This window comes from Hippoglossus stenolepis, chromosome 15 (assembly GCF_022539355.2).
Source record: "Hippoglossus stenolepis isolate QCI-W04-F060 chromosome 15, HSTE1.2, whole genome shotgun sequence".
Classification (NCBI taxonomy): Eukaryota; Metazoa; Chordata; class Actinopteri; order Pleuronectiformes; family Pleuronectidae; genus Hippoglossus; species Hippoglossus stenolepis.
Window position 1 is genome coordinate 5,249,081 of NC_061497.1, and position 24,798 is coordinate 5,273,878.

Sequence of the window (24,798 nt, forward strand, 5' to 3'; positions counted from 1 at the left end):
ATTCTAGTTTGTATCAGTAAAAGAGGATTATATACCGTTTATAAAAAATCAAATGCAGAATACATTTGCCTCCAAAAATAATTTTAGAAATGAGGCAAATGCCCAAACGGACAACATGGCAAGTAAGAGAGCTGATGCAATCTCATCGCCTGATTTCACCAAGTGTGTGTGAGAGAGAGACCAAGTTTGCAGTGTGAATGTCAATCTGTGTGTGTGTGTGTGTGTGTGTGTGTGTGTGTGTGTGTGTGTGTGTGTGTGTGTGTGTGTGTGTGTGTGTTTGTGTGTGTGTGTGTGTGTTTGTGTGTGTGTGTGTGTGTGTGTGTGTGTGTGTGTGTGTATGTGATAAATGGCACTCCCACTTGCAGGTGTGTTGAGGGCAGTTTCCAGCTGCAGCCCCTGGCATCTCTACAAGGACACCCATCATAGCACCCATCAGTACCTACACCCAACACCAAGGCTCTTTCAACTTTTATTACATCCAGCCTTATTTTGAAAAGCCCAGCGGCTGTGTGTGTGTAGGAGTCATTCTTACAATTTTCTGGAAATGATTTTTTTGAAACCAATCTCTCAGTCCTACAACTTCTTGGAGCTGGTACAGAATATTCAACACAACACATAAGGTTAACTGACCCCGTTTCCAGATGGGCCACCAAAAACACTGATATCTCCTTGTGAAATCTCTTCCAACCAGAAACTCAAACTGGATTTCTCTTTCCAAGAAGTTTCAGCTTAGTAAGCACTAGCACATCTACCTGAGAGACCTTATTTTGTCAAAAGGATAAAATGTCTAGACAACCAGAGGCAGCCCTTTGGGATCAGGTATAAACGTAATAACCATCTATGACTGTGCTTCATCAGAGATAAAGCAGAGAGGAGGTTTCTGTGATAGACAAGAGTTCATCCTGTCCTGTGAAGCAGCCAGAACATGTTCACACCCATAGTCATCCAGTGGAAGAATCCCTGCTATTAATCATAATGTAGACTATAACAGCGGAGCGAGGAGCCAAAATGGAGAACAACATGGGACACAACCTTTCTTTAAAGGTATACACAAAGTATTTAAAACGGTACAAAGGAACAAGACATCTTCCAAAAAGTACTTCAAAGCCACCTCTGATTATGTGACCTTCATCAGTGTCAAGAGGAAGAGGAGGCAGATTTCACACAAACGAATAGAAATACCCCGTATGCCGACACACCACCCCTCAATCATAAGATTCTACATTACCTATTTCATGTGTGATCACTGCACATCCCACAGGGTACTTTTGGATAGCAAACACACACATACACACAAGTATACACACAAACACACACACGTTGAGTCTTACTCACCCGATGAGGGAGACCATCTGCTCCACTATGTGTTTGCTAAAGGTGATGATCACAAACAGTTTCTGTATGACAAAGACACACAGAGAAAGAGCGAGACAGTTACTGAACCTTGAGGTCAAAGCAGTGCATGCATCATAATTGATCAGTAATTCCTTGAACCCCCCCCCCCACCAGCTCTCTCACACACGCATACACAATTGCACGCACACACACACACACACACACACACACACACACACACACACACACACACACACACACACACACACACACACACACACACACACACACACACACACACACACACACACACACACACACACACACACACACACACTATGCCATTATTCCCAAAACCCATGCCACGCACCAACCAAGGCAGACCCCCCTTTTGTCATGGAGGGCAAGAAATAAAAGGCCTGGGCTTAATGACACATCACCAACACAGTACACTAGGTCAGCATATCACAGTGGCTGTCATCAAATGTGTGTGTGTGCGTGTGTAAAGTAACTGATGATAGAGAAGTGGGGGAATAAAAAGAGATGTGTCATTTTTTCACAGGGGGTCTGGATGCTGGCTCCTGTCTGGTCTGATTCCTGCTTAGTCACCGCGCCAGAAGGGACAGGCAGGCGACTGGCAGCCATTCTGGCTCACGTCAGCCTTGTGTCCTCCTGCGGGGGAGCGGGAACACGTGCCCACTAACTGACCAGATTTTTCAAGGTCCTTTAGTTGCCCTATGAGTTGGTGTAGGTTACTGTATTCTTATAAACAAACATGCGTTTTGGCAACTAAAAATGTGGTTTGATCCAGTAACATCTAGGTCGACTTCAACATGCCATTAGAAAGGCTTAACCCAACAGAGCTTTTGGCGGGTCCATCATTACAAACTCATGTTGTGCAGAAAAGGATTGTTCAAACCCACAGAACCTTATTTTAAATTCTAGTCCAGATCCCAAGGTTTTCAAAGACACTAAATATATACTACCCAATTACAGGGAAAGTGTATAAAATGATACACAAGACATCATCTCGAATTTTTCAATTTATGTAATGATGGAGCCATAAAAATGTCAACCTAGATTTGAATATTTCACTCATTATGAATGTGTAGCTCCAATTAGGCACTGGGATCACCTACAGAGTGTATTGTATATAATGTGGAACTGTCTTAACGAACCTTGGCTCATATTATTTTGAGCTGACATAATTTCATAGTGACCCACAACAATCCATATTTTTCAGCATGCTTTTCCGAAGTCTAACTGGTACATATCAAATAAATTTAAAAACTAATGTCTGATAACAACTTGACTTGGTCCATGAAGAGGAATGATATATTGATTTGATGCAGTTTATGAAGTTGAAATGCCTATTATACTATAATTAATTTTGTTCCAACATTATTTATAGAGAATGAAGGTGTATAAGTTGAAAAACTATACAGAGTAAAATAAATGACATTGTAGGTGGACAAAATTAGATGCAACAGCTTTGTGAGCAGAAAATCACTTTTAAATTGTTATACTGCAGGTAAGTATGCACCAGGACCTCAATGACAATTTAGGTTTCATAAAATTGAATTTCTTTACAATTGGGCCCCTTTGATAAGTTCTATGTTACAGTGTTCATTGTAACATTGTGTAACATGTAATTCAGGTCATCCATGTAGCTCTATTGTCTTTTAATTTGGGTCGTGCTATTGACTTTCAGCCAAAATGTTGGAAATGTCACAAAAATAACAACTTTAGCATTTGCCATGATAAAAAAAAAGAATGATATTTGCTATGGTACTTTAAGCCTCACACATAAACACAGATTTTATACACCCACTCTTTTTGTGTCCTTTACAGACAAGTAAAATGATCTATCATCTCACAAAAATGAGGAAGGGACAAGATGGTCGACACAGGAAAGGTGACTATGATGTATTTTATGTGTCTGCACGGAAACTGATGGTGACATGGTTTTGACCTGCTGATTTCAATTCACTGATAAAGGTTATAAGAGCTACGTGCACCCAGTCTTAAAAACACACAACGACCAGCAAAAACAGCACCCTGCTTTCAAAGTTGTATTTTTACAAATCTGACACTAAATAAGTTCAGATTCAAGTGTCAAATGGTGCAGAATAATAATTCTCTTATTTCACTGTTACTACATGGGAGTCTCTTCACTTTCCCACAACTCACGGCTGCTATGACCTCGGCAAAATCACCTTTCTCAAGGGCCTGAAATGTGTATTTCCATGACAACACTCATGTTCCAACAACGGCCTGCTGCGTCACAAAGCAGCTGACGTTCATCCATTCAGCAGCTTACAGTAAGACGTGAAGCTTAATGAGCGTAAAAAGGCGGCGGCCGCTCGGGATATAAAAGCGAGCTTTTCCTTAGAGACTGGTGAGAAAGCACCTGAAGCTGCAGGTACAGCTTGCACTCTCACACACCCACACACAGAGCTTCGAAATCCCCTTTTGTTCCCTTTGGCTCATGAGGGACAATGTCACCTGCTATCAGCGTGCTTTTCTCTCGTACTTCTTGTTTTCTGCTCGCACTCTGTAAACTACTCAATCATTTTGCATTAAAAGCAAACTTGACCCTGAATGTGTTTTTAACCAAGCGGCTTTAGGAGAGACTGGGGCCCCTCAGAAATGCCGGAGAGTCGGGTGAAGTTTTTCTGTGGGGCAGGGAGGGACGCACCTCTGTCAGACGGGGCCCCTGGGACCCCTGGGTATTATCTGGTCCTGTGTGTGTGACTGTGTCAACTGTGCCTGCAACCCCCACACCCCCTACTTCCCTCCAACTCCCCCCATCTCTCCTTCTCTCTTTCTACATCACCTCCCACAGACAATGTTTATCTGCTTTAGCTCGCGCTCACTAGGTTCACTGCCAACCCTTCCACCTTTTTTTTTTCTAGTGTGGTGGAGGACAATGTTTTTTGCGTATGGTAAGGAACGAGGCTGAGTGGAAAAGAATCTTCGCGTTAACCCTTCCTCTGTGTGTCACCATGAGCAAACTCCAGCCTTTGCTTGGAAAACAGAAAGTTGAGCCCCTAACGGTAATCACAGACATACTGCAAATTCCTGGACGCAAATTGAGGATTTTCCAGGATTAGAAGAAACGTTTGTGATGCCAAGTCTCTTAACAGCAGTTTCTTATTCAAGGGTTAGGATGGATATCTTTCTTTCCCATAAATTCGGAGTCTGACCAGTCTACTGTACAATGAACTGGGGCTGCTGCTGCTGCAGTCACAAAATGGTTGACTCCCCCAACAATGCCGGCACAAAATGGCCTCCTTACTACCAGCTGAGTACAGTAACAGAGAGTGTGTGCATGAGTGTGATTCACTATTTAACACACCCGTCTCTCTAGACAACAATAAACATGTACCCAAACCTTAAACCTCCACACAAATTCATTTCGCAAGTACTGCCTCTTGAGAGGTGTCACACTCTGCTTTACCATCTCTAATAATCGACAGTATATTTCTGAACAGCCGAGGCATTATTCATAAGCATTTGTATAATTTGACTGCAGCTCACCTGAGTGTGTGTGCATGAGTGTGATTCACTATTTAACACACCCGTCTCTCTAGACAACAATAAACATGTACCCAAACCTTAAACCTCCACACAAATTCATTTCGCAAGTACTGCCTCGTGAGAGGTGTCACACTCTGCTTTACCATCTCTAATAATCGACAGTATATTTCTGAACAGCCGAGGCATTATTCATAAGATTTGTATAATTTGACTGCAGCTCACCTGAATGTGCATTTTGAAAACTGCTTTCCCAATGAGTGTTGCACCAAAAAATGTCCAGAACGGGACCAGAAAGTGTCCACATGTTATTCCTGCCAAGTCAAACAAGGGATTTGGAATCTGTATTAAACGACAAAATATACATGATGAGACTTAATATAATATAAATGAAAAGACAAAATAATGCAGAGAAAATATATGAAACAACACATGGATGAAACAATGTAATGCTATACTGAGTATTTTTCTCTTTTTTTACTTCTGTATTCTCCCTATGTACCTACATATACACCTACTTAAGGTTACTGATAGTACCATGAGAATATATGATACTTTTCCAATATAACATTTATTTTTGTGATAATGTTTTGGCAAAAAAATTAAGAACTGTAATTTTCAATATACGGTCTATGTGGTTAGGAAAATTATTAAACCTGATAAACAATTGAAGAATATTTATCAGAAAAAAGTTAAGTAAGGTTTTACTTACAGAGGCACAGGCCAGAATCCCCAGGAATCCAACTTGATGGATGAGTTTCTGAACTGCTGCTTTTCCTCTGCTGGCAAAGTCCTGAAAAAAAGAAAAAAGTGAGAGAAATATGTGATGAGACATTCACCGGAGACTTGATGTTTAGTCACACACATACATAATTATTACAGAAAATGTGTCGTAGACTTCAGGACAGAACTCAGGCCTCTTTTTTACAAAATGAGAATGAGAATATAATGGTTCTTTTAAAATTATTATATTTCACACACATACTCTCTTTATAAATGCTTTACTGAGTTTGACAGTTTAAAAGATTATTAATTATCTATATTTGATATCATTAATTTACAGGAAATTTCAGACTAATAAGTAAAAATGAGCAATGAAAAGGTGACGTTTTTTTCAGTGTTTTTTTTAAGCATGCATGTGGACATGTAAGGGAATATCACCGAGGTGTGTGAAATAAGTGTGTGTATCAAGCTCCAGTGTTGTTTTTGAATGGAAGTTTAATCATTGCTTGGAAACCCATTAAAACCTCATGCTAAAACAAATTAAGAATTTAGAATAATATCTTGACTTGTGATAACATTGAAATGTCAAAGATCTGCTTTTAAGAATCCTCCCTCATCTCTGAATGTGAAAGTTTTCTGTGTATTTACAACTTACTGTGTGTGCATTGATATTGAATCTTTCCATTTTGTATCTAAAAACATGTTGTTGTTCAAATGAAACGAAAAATGAAGGAATAATCTATTTTTTTCATTTTTGCTTGTTTCTAAATTAATTCAAAGGAGCAGCAGCGGCAACAAGAGGGTTTTCTTTCTCCTGCTTTCAGCAAGAAGTTTGTTTCAATTATTTCAAAAGCAAGCAACAGACAAACCAAATAATTACACCTTTAGAAACTAGATATATTGCAGTGCAAACTGTTTAGAGCTTGAAACTTTATATTTTTAATACATTATGCCTCAGAGTGATATTTCTTCAGCAAATCTTACAGTTTGAGTTTCTAAACCTTTCCAAGTTCAGGTGCTTGATTTTAAATGATAAATATGTAAAAAAATCTGAACTTATGCATGCTCTTTAAAATATTTTTTAAGTTTTTATTCTAATTCGTAGTTTAATCATGTTAAATAAATGTGAAAAGTATGTGTGATGAGAACATCTCAGTAGGGAAAAGTTGGCTAATTTTATTTTACATGTATCACAAAGAATATTAACTAATCTAATAACAAACTACTTCTTAGAAGGAAAATGTATTTATTTGAATATCTGAATGTAAAATGTAGGTATGTTTTCTTTCTGATCTTATGACACAAATATCTCCAAGTTCCCAGTGGATATTCACAGATTCACCTGCCACACTTTCTACAAGAAATACAAGACTTATCTCTTAAAAATGCTTCTTCGTTCTAAGCTATAAATTCCGAACTAGATTTTAAATGTTTGTACCTTAACACCAGAGTACGTTATCAATTCCATTGTCTCTGGGAACATGAGAACGAGACAACACTTTGGTCATTCCAGTGACTCACAAATTCTTACTTTTTTCTGCTGGTCTTGCCCTATCCGTCTTGACAGCTCAACAAAAGCCTCTTTTCCAAGCAATGACAGACTTTTCCCTAATATACATTTTCTGGAAGGAGGAGGATTTACTTCAACTAGTTCTGGGAATAAAGCAGGAATGCCGAGGTGCCCCCTGATCTAAGACGCTTTATATTTTCGGAGGACACAATATCTTGGTAAACTATACAATGATTGCTTCCACTATGCTAAATTTGCCATTGTAAAATTAAATCCATCTTTGATTTGTAAAGAATTTCCTACTCTCAACTCTTAAATCTAAAATAAAATAAACTGAGAATGTGTAATTCTCTTAAAAAACAACTACGAGGTTTTAAACTTCTTGTTTATATGTTAATAAATAGATCTTTTAGCAGCAGGGAAAAAAGATTTTACTGCCAAAGCTGGACAATGACATTCATTCTTAATTTTTCCTAGATTTATCTGAGCTTTTCTTAGAGTTCTTACCTGTTTAATCATGAAAAAAACTAAGATCATACTTTGTTAGAAACATTAAGGGAATGATTGTTGTACTTTCTTATTTTTTAATGGGCAGCTTGTTTTTCTTGGGTTTTACTTAATATTCCAAAGTAAATCTTTGTCTGTTTATGTATTCTTACACAGAAAAATGTATAGATTAGAATATTTTTGAGCACAATACAAAATGTCAGTTTCTTAATCTAAATTATTTATAATATATTGTTCATTTGCTACATGAAATCATATCGATTATTTACATTGACATAACTATTTTGTGTCTTTTACATTAAACTTGAAATTCCCTGCTTATTTGCAACCAAAATATCTTTATGTAAAAGAAATAACATAATTCATTAATTACTGCAACTGTACATCTTTATAATGACATGAAGGCTTTTGTTCTAAAGTGAGACACACAATTGAAAGAAAATACATATGTGGGCATTATTATATTGGGAATCATTACCTCAAGGCTTTTTCTTTCTTTAATTACTTCAATAATGATTTTATACTGTTTCTTGATGTTTTTCATGTTGCAAAATGTTACAAAATGCATGTATTACATTTTAGAATGAAACCCCTAAAACAATTAGAGTTCAATGGGCAGTGTTTAACTGTTTTAAATCAAAATATCCTAAATGAATGTGTAACATATATGAAAACATAACTTTCTTAACAAAATCAAGTGACAAAAGTCTAGAGAAAAACAAAAAAGAGTTTCATTAGAAAAGACCAGAAAAAATGGGTTTTCTTTTGGAAAGTGAGGCCTCTGTTTTTAAAACACCACATTAATTCAATACGAAAAGGAAAATCAGGAGGGGGCTGGCAAAGCATGATCATACCTAATATGGTCATCAGCACCAGTACAGTCCTGATGACATTCTTTATGGGGTGCAACCAAGTGGACAGGAAATTTGAGAGACATGGGAGGTCGCCTAATATGGTGATGGTGGGGGGGGCGAAGGGACATAGAATCTGATTGGTTCATGATTTGAATTTTTGCCTCCCCTTATGTCCAATCATGATAGTTTCTACTTGGAGGAGCCTGTAGTTTTAATTCTAGCCCGACCCCATGTGTACATGCATGCATGCGTGTGTGTGTGTGTGTGTGTGTGTGTGTGTGTGTGTGTGTGTGTGTGTGCGTGTGTGTCGTGTGTGTGTGCGTGTGTGAGTTGTTCAGATGGTAGGAAACAGGGAGGGAAGGAATGTGTATTGCTAGTTTACAGCTGAACCACTGACTGGACCAGGGACACCTGACGACCGCTGGTGTTGTAGCACAAACAGAACCCTGCAGAACCGATCATCGCCGTGGAGACCACATGAGAATCCCATTCATTTTCTGACATCATGACACGTACATTGTTTACATTGGTTTATTGTAGTTGAGCTTCTGGCTCATGCAGTGAGGGCGAGCATGAAAATATCACTGCAGTGTGAACAAAGGTTTCCTGAGGAGATGAGGGGAGGGAGTGTGTACTCGCGCGCGCGCATGTGAACTTGTGACACTGATTTACTACAGTTGAACTATGTACTTGGGACACTCTAGTCTGCGTTTCTGGACTGGGGAAGTGCCTATCTTGGATGGCTCGGGTTCAGACATCCAGTCTGTTGTTGGCGGCTTATGGAAAATCACCATCTTTGCCAGGCAGCTTGCCAAGGGCTGCCTGCCGCCACCCTAGCCCCCACCCCTCCTCCACCCCCACCAGTGGTGGCCTGTAGGGCTGGGTTTAGCTGCAATTACATTTGATAAGATCTCGCCAAGGGAGCGTCATTAAAAATATGGAGGTTTTGGTTCCAGGTTTGGCTGCTCGGCACAGATGCTTTACTCAGCAGTCTGCACAGTCACCCCACGTGGAGCCAACATCTGAATACCACTATCATTTGATCTGATATAGGTCTGTTTTTTCTCTCTATCCCTAATGGTTAGATTATTTGATTCCTCAATTAAGAAGGAAATGATAGAGCTTATCAAAAATCACATTTTACCGTTTTTTTACCCATTTTACCGGATGTGCGCCATAATGTAATGGGTTCTTCCCTGGCACATTCTTCATCCCTCCAATAGGTTGGTGCAAATCTTAGTACTATTTTGTTTGATTCTACTGAGAAACAAACTAATTATAGCCTCCTTGGCCGATGTTATGAGGAATAGTAGGATATTTGAAATGAGATTAGAACTGTGTCACCAGGACAATGAATTTAACAATGGCTTTTGGTCCACATGTACAGGAAATGGCCTGTATTTAAATTTGTGAGGCATAACAGTCATTTCTATGATAGTTTGAATATTTGTGGTTACAGTTGCCAGGTGATGACAGTTATGAGAAACATCTACAAAGAAAAACCTAAGAGAAGAGTTTTTTTGACCCAAAGTATTCAAAATCTATCTAAAGCATTACTATATTTTTTATAGTATATCCTACTAAATAATAAAACAGGATAGATTGCAATTATTCGCTTGTAAAAAAAGTTAGATTTTCTCAAGTGGATCATTGTATGATGTGATAGGGTGTTTATTTTGGATTTGAAGGTTTCTTCATTAAAAGTGGAATTTTCATTGTAAAAACGTTGGCAAAGCAAACACTTTGTTTCCAGTAGACGTCGGTACTGATGGGGTACAGAGTTCGAACATAGAACATAGCAGGCAGTGACACGGCACCCGTCTCCATGTGGAAAAAAGTGTCAGACAAGGAAAAATCTATGCATAGCCTATACACAAGTCAACACCCACGCACATTTTTTCTCTCCCTCTCTCTGTTTTCTTTTTTTCTCAATGAAAGTCTTTCACACAGAAGACACACATCTCCGGACTGGCCGTGAGCCCCCCAACACGAAGACGGTTAAAGTTCATCTCATTAACTCCTGACAAGCCCGCGCCTGCGCCCGCTCTCTCTGCCACATGAAGTGGAGTGATTAAGGAGTCCTGACGCATTCAGAGCTACAGTCCTCTTTCAAGAAAAAGAAAAGATAGGGGCTACGAAACACAAAAACACACACGCACACACACACACAGACAAAAAAAATGCACCCCTGAGTCCACGTTGACAAATTCTTTAACAAGCTGTGGTTAAAGGGAAGCTGGTTTTACTCTGACTCACCCCCTCCTTTCAAACAGTTTACTGGAAATAAAGAGGGAGGAGGAGGGAGGGGGCACTTTCAGAGAAGTCACGTGACGGGGCCGGGCAAACCACAGCACAGAGAGCCTTTGAGTGCAGTAGGCCAGGGGGAAAGGCAGGCATACGCCCAGCGCAGATGGCCCTGATTTGAGTTACAGGAGATACGATCCTGGGAGTTGGCAATCAAGAATTCACAGCCTGTTAACCCTTTCCGTTACAAGCGGAGGTTACAAGCGGAGGTTACAGGCGGAGGTTACAAGCAGTCATGGACTTGATCCATGCAGGATGTTTCGAGACTGTCTGCGTCGATACTGAAGAATTTCTCTCCAGCACACAGAGTACTCGTGTACTGAGCAAAAGATTTAAGAGGGGGAAAAAAAGCTGATGTTCATGACATCAGCGTCTGGAGCCGTTAGAAAAGGCATGACTTCATTATTCTTGAATAGCTCTGTTGAATGAATGAGAAAAAAAACCCGGAGTGCTCTGGTGCTGCGCATCACGTGCATTTGTGGCAGGAAGTTGGCACACGCAGGCTGAGAGAAATACCACAGGGTTTAAGTCAAACTGCTGGCACCTACAAACCTCTGTGACTTGAGCCGAGGGGACGTAGTCAGCATATTAATCCAGCTCTGTTGCTACAGGGTGGAGAGAGTCCATGTGTGTTTGTGTGTGTTTTAGCCGTGGGGGTGGGGGTGTTAAATTGGGGGTCACATCCTTGATGACAAAATTAAACCATTTCCTGCAAAGCACAACAATATCCAGTGATAGCCCAGTTTCTCCAATCCCAATGGAGTAGGTTTCCTCTTTGATCTACTACAATTCATTTTCAGCTTTCAATCAAAAACTCCGGTGGATGAATGCCTCCATGTTCAGCTTAAAAGTTGTAAAAAGGTTAGAAGGTGGAAACGTGAAAATCAGAGGTGTTGCGGGATCTCCTTCAGTGAAAGATGGAACCCTTAGAACATCCGACTGACGGTAAAAAGCTCTGGCGAGAGAAAAAACAGTTTCCGTACGCGGCAGGTCCTCGATGGTGCAAGCTACCTGCCTCCAGATGCTGACCAATCACACGAGCACATTACATACATACACATGGCTGCCAGACATCATCAGAGAGAGCGAGCGAGAGAGAGAGCAATGCACAGCGGGAGGCGAGCAGTGCGTGAGAAAGAATAAGAGCATAGGAAGAGAGGACAGAAAATGAAACAATGTCAGAGAGAGAGCAAGACTAGGCTGTGTACTGAGACAGCAGCATGCAGCGTCACTTCCAATCTGCACTCGCATGGATGCGAGACAAATAGCCGATGCTCCTCCTGCATAGCGCTGTTAATTTGTTTGGGAAAGGACACGCGGGAACTCTTCAATGCTGAGAAGGTCATTTAGACTATCTCTCCTCTTCCCTGGGCTGCCTGTTTGTCTTTTCACTTCCACTGTCTCTGCTCTTTTCTCACAGTTTCGGTGGGAAGTACCACTTTATCAGTACGTGATGTCAGAGCTGTGCTGTGAACACCAAAGTTACTGTTGGTATATTTCAGGGGAAATATATTACAACTGGCCAATAGCCAAGTTCATACTCGAAACAAATAGGGGGCAGCATATAACAAGAAAGTTGGGGTGGCAAACCCTATTGTATGAGAAACAGGAAAATGCCCTCTTTAGTCTCTCCTGCCACCCCCACTTACACTGTGCCACGGTCGGACCGACCATCAGGCATACCGGCCGCTGCATGGGTAGGCTGTCGAAAAGAATCGAGAATATTTTTCCTGGCCCTCTTTGTGACACCAAAGAGCGTGTATCAAAAGTGGGCTCACTGGCCACTCACAAACAAGTTCTAAACCTCTCCCTCACGTAGAGCCACTTTTATCTTGTTGACATGTTGCATGTATAAAGTAGTATAACAAAGTGGACCGGGAATAGATGGTTAGCATACTAATGTCAGAAGATGTTTTAGCAACTAAATAAATAGGCGTCAATATACATAGACTTAATGTCAAAATGTATTTCTTCAAATTCTGCTGATAAGCTGTTATCAGTTATTTTTGAATATTTTAAATTAAAATACATTGCCCAATTTAACTATGCTTTCATGGAAAAACTGATTGATAAAGCACATGTGAGTCACTGCTTCTAGGGACTTGAATTGTTTATTGAATGATTTATCATGAAAAAAGATTTTTTATTCTAAGATCATTTTGTACCCTACAAATCTTTAAGGATGGTGTAACAAGGTGTTTCAGACATTTTTTTTATAGATACAGAAAAGGCATTGGACAGTGAGTTTGTGACATCAGACCTATTCACCTATTGTGGAGGAGACAGACAAAAATGTGTATGTATGTGGCCATGCCAAAGGCAAAATACATGCATTGACATCGGTAATAGTGGGTCAAAGTTTTATCCCAATAAGGATTTTCTGCCACTAGAATGGAATGCAGTAACTCATTTGTGATATCTACTTTTGTCCAGGAGTTCCTATAGAGGTTGATGTGGGAGAGAAGGCAGTGATATAAACAAATGACTGGTTAAACAATGAAAAGTTCGACAAATTCAAGTAATTTTCATGCATTCTTGAATCGGGATACGAAAAAGCAAAATCAGTTCTTGTGAAATACACAGTAACTATTTCATATTTTAGGTGACCTTCCCAGGAGAGATGCCAACGGGCTTCCGTAGTCATGCTTGAGGAACACTGATTAGGTGTGGCAATACAGGGAATCTTCTTGTACTTCATGGATTTCAACACGTAACATCATTGGTATTGATGAGCGATTTGCTCTGATTCAAGAACACTTGCTTCCATAAATTTGTTACTTTCAACAACACTGGAAACAAGGGAAATGCTGCCTGCCAATTTATACACTTGCTCAGAACAAATGTCTTTCATTTGTTATAACTGTTCATTGACATTTTTAATTAAACAAGATGTTGAAAAAGAATGTAAAACAAACAGAAAAATAACATGATTGGTGGTCCGCCCACCACTTCAGTAAAAAGGGGGTGGGTCTCTCCTAAACCAATTAAACGTGCTCTACCCTCTCACCTGATCCTAAACTGTAAATTTGTTGTAAAACTTACAGAAAGACATTATCGTGATATTTTGAATAAAAACCTTTCTGCCAATAAAGTTCGAGGAACAACTCATCCACAGATATAGTGAGGTAACAATGATAACCTTTTTATATTGTAATACCGTTTTATAATGACATCATCATGTAATGTTACCATATGATGATGACTGACTGGTAATCTGAATAAACTGTAGATTGTGTCACTAATCTTATTGGTTGAAAAAGTTAATTTAATACTTCACTATATGACATCATGGTGACACGATGACCTCATTCCTACCAAATGATCACAAATTAGTTTAAATAAGCCTGTGTCTACAGACATATGCAAATATACATGGAAATGCTATACTTGAAGTCAGTTTCTGACTTTGTGACATAACTTATCATATGACATCATATGATGGGGAATAATTTCTTGATTAAAATACGTTTTAGATTGTAACTAATTATTTATATATATATATACAGTATCTTGGAAAATTAGCTTTTTGGACCATGTTTTTATTGACCATGACTCATCAGTTCAAAAGGTGAATCATCTGGAGATACCTTCCCAATAAATATTACCACCAAGTTTTGTGAAAACCCATCCTTGTGTTGTTGAGTTATTTTGTACCCACACATACACACACACACACATGGAAAATAATCCAATACCCTGCTTCTGCACAGGGTGAAGATATTTGTTAATGGGACTCATAAAGTTGTGTTTTGTTATTTCACATACACACAGAAACATGGCCTAGATAGATAACCAGAGGCATTCGTTGCAGGCATTTTCTCCTTTTGTAGTTGAATTATCAAAGAAAGCATGATAGTAATGAATGATTCATATCACAGCATGGTTGAGCTGTTACTAATCCTGTGTTCAGGCTGAAAAGTGAAATGCACATTGTAAACAAACAGAAACATTCCTCTGAATCACTCAGTAATCCCTCGAATTTCTGGGATACCCTCAACCAGGGGATTTATTTGCTAACTTGCTGGGACTGTCTGCTATAGTTTATTTGCAAATGCAGGAGTCAGTGAGCCTGTTGTAAAGTTCAAAACCATTTATGGAGGCAGTTGTCTCAGTGCACTTGACCTGTCTGACTGTTTGACCCACACTGCTGGAGAGAGAAGAGCATTCCTGTGTCAGGACAGGCAGTTCTGACGAAAAGCCTTTTACAAAACCACACACGTATTTCCCCCCCAATTCTCTTCCTTCATTCATAATCACAAGAGGTAGGAAAATAAATATTTACAATGAGCTGTTAGGCATTGTTGAAACATTTGCAGGGATGTTTGATATGAAAACATATTTTTTAACAAGCATAGCTGTTCTCTGAGTCAAGACGTGTGTTGCACCGCTGGGATATGGTCAGTGGTCAAGATACACACACACTTGCACTTCTGTCTTTGAAAGGACACTGACATGCATGATGCATTCCCTCGCCCCTTACCCAAAACTAACTTTAACCATCACAACTAAATGCCCAACCCACACCATTTCCCAAAGCCTAACTCTTAATTCTAATTCTAACCATGACCCTAAAACTCTTCACCATGAAAGCCCTTTAAAGTTGTGGTGAGGACTGACCAAAATGTGTTCCCTTTCCCAAAATATCCTAATTTTGCAAGGTCTATTACTGTGTAACTCTCACAAAGACAGAGGCGCACACAGACAAAAACACACACACATAGTCGCACAGTGCGAGGTGGTAAATCTGGCACACCAGATTTACACTTTGGGGGAATTAAGGGGCAATAATTGATTTAGTTCAAGGAACAAGCACAGAATTGCAGAGCAGGGAGGTGAGAATGCAGGTAAAAGGAAAAGTTGGATGAGTGTTGTGGGGTAGCGGGTGAGAAGGGTCAGATAGAAGAGGGTAATGAGGATGAAGGCTGAGCTGGGGAAGATGTGTCACCTGTGCAGAGTGGGTCTGGTCCAGAATCTCCTTGAACGTCTGGTAATCCTCATCATCAGGGTCAACGCTGGAGAGCCGCGCAGCCCTGGCCATGAAGTAGGGAGGAAGCTCTCCTATAGCGGTACCTGCACCCTGCTCTCACACACACAGACACAGACACACACACAGACACAGACACACACACACACACACACACACACACCACACACACACACACACACACACACACACACACACACACACACACACACACCACGGAGATGGTTAATTATTGCGGCTCAGCTATTGGTGTATATAATACTCGCTGACGTGATGTTCTTTCAAGTATTGTTTTGGCAACACAGACTTTTGTCCGGTCTTGCCAATAAATCTGAATCAAACATAGTTTTGAAAAAGACAGAGAGATGTTAGTTGTTGCAAGTTGTTTATTTGTATCTACTTTAATTAAATTGTATTCAGATGCGGTGGTAGATATTGCTTATATCTTTTAATAAAATCAAGTAAATAGGGTGCGTTCATGGAGCAAAATAAAAATATCAACTGACCAAAGGAGCTTGCACTGCTTGATGTCTGGGATTGTGTGATCGATGTGCTGAATGGGATTAAGACAGAATGATTTAATGATCTAAGAGAACGAAAATCCCACAGATGATTACAAAATGACACGGACACATAAAATACAAGCCAAGGGTGTCACCTCTATATAACACATCAACACACTGCACTCTTCTAAATTACTTTGGACATGCGAAATACAGCGTTTCTTAACAATCTAAGAAGTGCTAACGAGCCCAGCTGAGGTCTAAAGCAACCAAAATACCAATATCTAACAGCCAAAAGCAGCTTGTACCTATAAAGCTCTGGAGCCCGTGTGATTGAGGGAGGCTTAACAGGAAAAAAGCGGAAGTGATTTGAGGGGAAATAAATCCTCAGCACTTGGTCGGGTTCAACAAGTTCATACTGCCAAAACATGAGGATGAAGAGGAGGGTGGGGGAGTGAGGGGTAAGGGCTACAGACTTAATTAACACAATGAAAACAGCCGCCAAGAAATGCAGTGTTTTTGGAGTTGCTCACAGCTCATTACTTTAATGTTTCCAGGCACAGGGGGAGAGTAGGGTCGCAACAGGGGGATAATAGAAGCTGCTGTGGATTTAGTTAGTGTAAGTTAAAATCACAGGTGACATGTCTATGATTTCAAGCCCCGATACTTTCCAAAAGTCCTGCAGTTTACAGACAGGAACTGGAAAAAAAAGCTCCAGCTCTGAAATCTCCCTCTCTCTCAGAAGAACATAACTGACTAATCACAGCCACATTACCTCCATGTAGCTGGATGGTTGAGCCAGGAGATGATTAGTGGGTAGTTAGCAACCATGGCAGCGACAACAAGCCCAAACAATCATTCTCAGGAGGCGGCGCTAACCCAAAACCTGGCAGACTGCATCTTTAATCTGGACACCCTATTCTCTTGTTAACACTGCACTCTTTGATGAAATCTGCCAGTTTTCTTTCTCATAATGGAGACGTGCCTTAATCTCCCTGGCAGCTGCTCCATTCAATAGCTCTGCCTCCGTTTGTGAGACTGCATGTGCCTCTGTGTGTGTGCGTGTGTGTGTGTGTGTGTCCGTTTTGTGCACGGTGCAGTGAAACACATCCACCTGCACTGTGGCGTCGTTTGAAGTGGAGCACTTCAGGGAGCGGCAGTAGTGGACAGAGAGGTTTCAAGAGGTAACAGAAGAACACACAGACAGAGGAGGAAAGAGAAAGGAGAGGAGGAGAGGAGGCAGTGGTGGTGGTTATGGTTGGGAGGGGGAATGTCATGTCTCATCACCAGTGGGAGGCCGACAGAAGGAGGGGGAATGTTGGCAGGGGTGCTTTGAAATCGTGGGCGCAACAGGTGTCTCCAACTGTAGAGCTGACAAGCCTCAGCCGAGGCCATGCCAGGCTGGGGTTACAGGGGTGTAGTGGTGACGAGTCCAGAGGGATTAGGTGGCACACACACCCACAAACACAGACTCCTATATCATACATCAGAGCACGGTGCTGCTGCTGCTGGGGCTGACGCTGGGCTCAGAGGAAATGTGACTCCAGTAAATCAAGCATACAAACTTTTTTTTACATGCAGGCTTACACACACACAGACACACAGCACACCACACACACACACACACACACACACACACACACACACACACACACACAGCAGATGGGGTGTAGATATATAAGACAGGGTGTGTCTTTATAACAGCATGTGCACCATTATTTTAAGGGGTGAACGGTGTGGATCATAATATCAGGGTATTCTTTATTACAGTATTATATAATATAATTGTATCACATATGTACGTGTGTCTGTTTCTAATTTTGCATTTGTGAGCATGTATAAATATGTGTGCAACATATATTTGTTTACTGTATATACATAGTGTAATGTCTGTACCTGACATGTAATTACACCAGCTGCAATGTCTAGTAATTATTAAATTACAAGATTAGTGCACAGAAGTCATTACTATATTATTGTATGACTGCTCCATCTATTGCAGCAACAATTTTACAAGGTCATAGTACCATCATTTTATTTTATTCTATTATAATTTTATTATTTTACACATTTCTACGTTATTTGTAAAACAAAATTTCACTCAACTTAAATTTTTATACACACTTTTTTTATTTCTTTTTCCTCCTTTTAATCTTTCTCCTTTTGCTTGAAATTGCTTCAAACTGTGCTTTCAGATTGATTTCTTTTAATTTTGTCTCTGTTTTGTTTTTAAAGTCCCTGTACAGTACCTCTGTGCCTATAAAATGTGCTTTATTAATAAAACTGCCTTGCCTTGCCTTCCTCAGTACTCATAGGTTAAACCCATCTTTAAACTCTGCCTTCATGTCGCTTACTTTTAAAACAATACCAGCTGCACTGTTGTGGATGGTAAGAATTGAATCTTAAATCCTAAATTAAATCATATTTAGTTTGGAAAGTTTATCCAACTCTATTGCAGAAGTTTCCATAAATGTGTTGCACTTGTAGGTTGCTTTGCTTTCACCTTCTGTCCAGTCCAACCAGTCTGTCTTCACACTTTACTTGCTTTTTTCTCAACATTATGATATTAATGTACTGCAAGTATTATCTCATTGATGCATCAGAGGATGTAGAACCAGTTTTTTTTTTTATTTCAATAAAAACTGGAAACATGGGGGTGTTTTAAAACCTTTGACCGGTAGTCTATGTGTGTATAGTTAATGTATTAGAAAAGTAAGGAAGCCTAAAGGCCAATCATAGTACACAACGGGTGGTGCAAAGCCTGTCTGGTTCCTGTAACACCCCCAGTAATGAAGAAGTAGCTGAGGAACTGTGTTTCCCCTTCACCTCAGCACCTTCCACATTCTGCAGAACAGGGAAACAGATAATAGAACGATTTCAAACTCAAACCATGTGTCGGTGACCAGGTTCTCTTTTTCAGTGTTCAGTAGTTCTGCCTTTCTCATTATGAAAGAAAAGGTTAATGGAGAATAACAATGCACATACAAAGATACTGCACTAACAAATATGTTGATAATGGAATGTGACTGCCACTTCACTGTCTTTGTGTGAACTGCATGTGTGTAACAGTAGAACAAGCCATTGTCAGTGGTTTCACAGAAACTCTGTGTGAGTCATTGATAAATCAACAGAGCCCTGGTCTAAGCAGAACTAGACGCTTTGAGTTTTTTTTTAAGTTATAATAATACACATTATAATGTGTTACCTTTTTATTCTACTATAAAGTGGTAAAAATGTCGGTTGTAAGACTGTAGATCAAAAATATTTCATCTTTCTCTTCAGCCACAGGGCTGGTTAGAGGTGTGAAACCACTGACACTGCATAAGGGAAATTATGGTAAGGAGCAGGGGTTTTCCGAGCATCAATGAATATATTTTCACACACAGTGAAAATGTCAATTTGCATACATCCACTAGTAAAGGTTTAAGCTTTTTCTGGTGGAGATACATGCATCAAACTCCAAAAAAACAAAGACAATAACTTTACCTCGACATCTTGAGAAAACAGCAGAGAATGACTATGGTCTAAAAACTGAGTCACTTTGTTAGAAATGGCCCAAAACAGATTCCGTGACGTTGTACAATATACGTGTGTGTGTGTGTGTGTGTGTGTGTGTGTGTGTGTGTGTGTGTGTGTGTGTGTGTGTGTGTGTGTGTGTGTGTGTGTGTGCATTGACACTTGTCCACAGTGGGGGTAGACACAGAGCCAGATCAGTGCCTGTGTACATATCTGAGCCAGCATGGTGGGACAGAACAACAATGCTAGGTTCTATGGGATCTGCGTCCAGTACTTTATCTAAATTCACACTAAGTCGGCAATATGCAAACTTGTTTGGAGGGAGATCTTTAAATCTTTGTATCAACATGTTAACACACAGAAAATATACAGGAGTTGTCAAGTTTTCACCTTTTCCACTGTTCTCTTACCACACTATAAATTGCTGGTTCAGTCAGAGTAAAAAGTTTGATTTGTGCACCTAATTTGGAGTCCTTGGCATATAAATGCCCTGCTCTTGGAAAAATGGGTCTCTAAAAGCCTTAAATTCTGGTAATTGTCATGTTTCTACCAGCCTCTGTCTAATGACAAAAACCCACTGGACATATTCAAGAAATGCATGGTGGTTATTCTATAAACAAGACTATATTTCTCAACTCCCAAGATAATTGCATTTGGGAGATATGAGGGTTTCACCTGACAGCAACAATATTTCAAAGCACTCAGTCTGAACACTGCTCAAAGCTGTGGTGAATGTCCAAGGTCGTGGCGAACTGTGACCAACACTGAGCCATGAGAAAGCTTAGCTCTGTGCAGTTCGCTGTGCCGGTCAACAGAATGCACATTCAGTGTGTAACAGGCACTCACCCACATACAGGATTCCAGGCGGACTTTGGACATGATGGTCCAGAGAGAGACGCTTCCCTGGATGGCTGCTGACCCCACACCCGCAGAGGCCACACCCACCACCTCAGCATCAGAGCTTAGTTCTGGTGCTGCGTGCTGGGGACAGATGATTTGGTCTGGATATGGTGGCTCGGGGAAATCCACCGAACCACATTCATATGCTGCCAGGGTCACAGATGCTATGTGTGGTCCCTGAGAAAAAAAGAGAGAAAGGTGGAGGAGAGGCAGATAAAGAGAACAAGATAAAGAAGGGAAAGATAGTGGGGGTGAGTACAACTGTGTTTTGAGTCAGAGGAAGAACCCTTCTTTATCTGCATGGCCACAAAGTGAGAGCAATGAGTCAAATAGTGAATGACAACACTAAGACAGTTTTATATGGGTCTTCTGTAGTTACTCCAGCAGTGGAGGAAGTCACTATAAATTAGCATTAAGAGTGAATCTTCATTCTGCTTTCCTTGCTCATATGATTAAGATGAAGCATTATGCAAAAGATTAACATACTATTTTAAAACTATTTAAGGAGAATCAAAGTGTTAACAGTCAAAGAGAGAAGAGCCCTTGGTGGGGAAAAAAGTGAGCACAGAAGCCATTTTGGTTTAAAAACACCCACGATGATGACAAAAAGAAATTCATCTTGAAAATGTTGAAGTTTTGAAATACCAGCATTGGCATTGATATCTTCTTTCTCTAATTGCAGCATTTTGTTAATGTGAAGCAATTCAACTTTCCATTGTTACCTCACAATAGGGTTTAGGGTTAGATAGTTAGTTACGGTCAGTGTTGCAGCCAAATCCAATACAATTGAAGTGATTGGGGACTCCTTGGATGACACCACAGGAGCAGTGGACTCAAACACTTCACCCACCCCTACATTGGCATAGTGGCAAGTATATAATGAGAGAATTTTCATTTTTGGGTGAACTATCATTTTAAATAATCTTTCTAAACAGATTCTACATTTGAATATGCAGAATTTGCAGGTGAGGGACAGGATTTTGGGTCTGGAAACCTTCTGGTTTCTGTTTGTAGTTTGACCATTTGAGCAGGCTCTGGTTACCGGCAGGTAAACAGTCCGCATGGAGAGCAAAAAATGCATCAGCTATTGCCTTTTTCATTTATCTGCATTCATATGAAGATAGCTATGAACAAAAATTTGGCAAAATTTAATCTTGACCTAAAATACCAACAAAAAGTATCGATTTGAGTTTTGTGTGGAGAAACGTTGGACTCGTATGATAAGAGAAACTGTAAACAGTGTGCGAAGAACAGAAGATGGGAGTCACTGCAAGAAATATTGCCTGTTTTCCCCAGAAGCCAATTGGCTCCAAGATTGAGGGTTAAAAGTTAATTTAACACATCTGATTTGAAGAGTAATTTTATTTCTTGTTCAGGTCAAACCAAAGGCGGTGTACAACAAATACAACAGTCCATAAGGAAACTGTAAAATGAACTGTTATTCCTGCAGTGTCAGTTACTAAAGTTGTTATGAGAGGAACAAGGAAACGAAGTACAAATGGCTGTTGGTGATCTGCCCTGGCTCAGTATGAAAGTGAAGTTGATAACACGGCTAACATTGTTTGATAAGGTTTTCGGAAGTGTAGGAATAAGAGGTCATGTAACTTTGCAGTTCCTCTGTTACACACTGGGCAAAAGTCTGGATTGATCTGAAATGACAGCCATGTGTACTCAGTGTGTATTCCATGTGTTTACACTCATGCGTATGTGTGTAGGAAGGGTGCTCCCAGTGACGCACGGGGGCAGTTTGGCATTATGCAATGTAGCGCCAAAGCAATCTGGCAGGAGTGGGGTGGGGCTGAGACTTCCGGAGCTGTGTTGGACAAGGCAGGACAGGACAGGACAGGACAAGACGGGGGAGGGCAGGACAGACAGTAGCGTGTGAGGCAACAGGAAACAGCTACGCCTTCTCAGTGCACTCCCTTTAGATGACACCAGATTTGTTTCTACACACACGGTATTAGTAAGCAGTCATTGTAGTATTTACACTGATAATAATACACTCCCAGCACTTGAAAATGACTGATGCTTCTTACAAATGCAAAATACAAATAGGAAAATCATCAGTGACCCAGAGAGAGACTCCCAGTACTGACCCAGTCAGGCTGAAGACTCCCCAGCCTCATATCCTCCCCACTGACTGTGCAATGAGATCATGCTGCCCTCAAGTCCACACACACACAACACACACACGACACACACAAATAAAAACACACACATGCACCTAGACGTACTCCTCCAGCAGAATGTTTGAGTGGCCAAGAAAGACTATTCCTCTTGCTCACACTTTCCAGCTCTATCTCAGGTAATGTGTGTGTTTACCAAACACACACAGGCCGCCTGCCAACTGTTGTGAGTGTTGCGTGACTTGGGGTATCTGCTCTCTCCCTCTCCTTCGTGCTGTGTCATTGCTTCTCAACTTACACACAAAAGCCCAGTCCTCTCAAGTTGTACAGGTGAGTCACCATTAATCTGTAGCCCAGCCCACAGCATCCAGGTAACTGCCCAATGTGTCCTTTTGCTGGCTTGATGACACACACACACACACAAACACACACACCTTATCTCTGAGGAAAGACTAATCAGATGATGAGAAAAAGAAAAATGCAAAACATGGAGTGGAGGCAGTACTGTATTTTTTTCTCTCACACAGCATTGTTCCATCTCATACATTGGATACTAAAAAAAGTCATGGTGAGGGTTATATACTGAAATATCTACCTTATATTTAAATTCACATCAGCACCGACACAAATTTACTCTCTCTAACCCCATGGGCTCTGCAATGGAGGCAGCATTGTTGGCATTCCTGTGGCGACCTGCACAAACCAGTGCTTGGCCTTGCAAAACCAGTGGGATCCCCACTCGAGCATTTCCGCACACACACACTTTGAGGAGAAACACAGTTTGGATCTGGTAATAAAGTGCGTCTATAAGTGTGTTTCCATGCGTGTTGTCAGTGTATCATCACTACAGAGCAAATGCAAGCAAGAGTACATGGTCGAAACACTGCCAGACAACCATAGTAAGACATCCAGTGTGAGACGCTGAAAGGAATGATCCTTAAAATCATACGGTCTAGCTGGTTATCTAAAGCCCCATTCACCCTGGATTTTTTTATTTTTATTTAGCATTACAGTACCTGTCCTGGTCGGTTATTTTAATCTCACCCTGAGCACTAATGTGGGTGATTTTTCACACCAAACCCAGCAATAATCACAGACTACTGTATTTAATCAAACTTATTGGTCCTCCTGTTAATTCAAACACATGTGGAGCTTCAGTACATCCTTGCATTCTAAAGTGAATCGAGTGGAAAGAACTGATCATCCTTCAACTCATTTTTCTACGGTACATTTTTGCTAATCTGACATGTGTACACCAACATATTTTTTAACAATACAACAACTGAAAAAAGTAAAGCCGCCATGAGAGCAAGAGTTAATCTAAGCCATGGGTAAAATACTGGTACGGTCTTCTGGTTGCTAAATGTTCATGTATATTACAAACCATGTCCTGTAATTTCAAAACTGTTGAATGATGAGTCACATTACCGTGGAACACCTACCAGCTGAATAGGGCTTTAGTCAATAGCCTCCTCTTAGCAATATAAGTGCAATTTATATACACTCTATACACACTAAGCAACTTATGAACATGGTCTTGTTAATATAGTGCACATGCACACTCGCATGTTATAATGTGGGTAACATGATACACAGTCCTGATGCTGTTGTGCCATTTTTCTTTTATAATTTTTGTTTGACAGGAAAGCGCCACAGGACATTTTCTCACTTCCACTGAAGCCAATAGGAGACTAATACAGAGTCAAGTTAACCCCCCCACGCTGTTCTTTGTTGTCCCTATCGTAACGGGTCACATTTTGTAGTTCCTCAAGAAAACCAAAAAAGTCTACAAAGACAGAGGTGGAGTTACATTTGCTAATAGTGGGGGCCCCTCCAAATTATAGGGAGTTTGAAATAATGATCGTAAACTGATCAATTTCTCTGAACATGTCGTACTTTGTTCTTTAAGCTCTATCTTGGACAAAGGCTTGACCACAAACATCGCAGTTGCTGAGGCACATGAGCGTGGAGGAGCTTCCTCTCAGTGCCACAGTGAGAA

At 40.4% G+C, this 24,798-nt stretch overlaps 1 protein-coding gene across 5 annotated transcripts in view; it reads right to left on the reverse strand.

Annotated features, from left to right (window-relative positions):
• Positions 1-254: 254 nt before the first annotated feature.
• The window catches only part of LOC118122081 (vacuole membrane protein 1-like), a 41,031-nt gene continuing 16,487 nt past the window's right edge, over positions 255-24,798 (reverse strand). For 4 of the 5 annotated variants that reach the window (XM_047343662.1, XM_047343663.1, XM_035178533.2 and 1 more), the window contains exons 6-10: positions 20,620-20,850; positions 15,716-15,847; positions 5,585-5,665; positions 5,098-5,214; positions 255-1,397 (exon numbers count right to left, since the gene is read on the reverse strand). In XM_047343662.1, coding sequence (XP_047199618.1) covers positions 1,332-1,397; positions 5,098-5,214; positions 5,585-5,665; positions 15,716-15,847; positions 20,620-20,850 — 627 coding nt within the window. In that variant the 3' untranslated portion in view covers positions 255-1,331. Of the gene's footprint in view, positions 1,398-5,097; positions 5,215-5,584; positions 5,666-15,715; positions 15,848-20,619; positions 20,851-24,798 lie in introns of those variants that run through there. The other variant, XM_035178534.1, reaches the window with a different exon arrangement.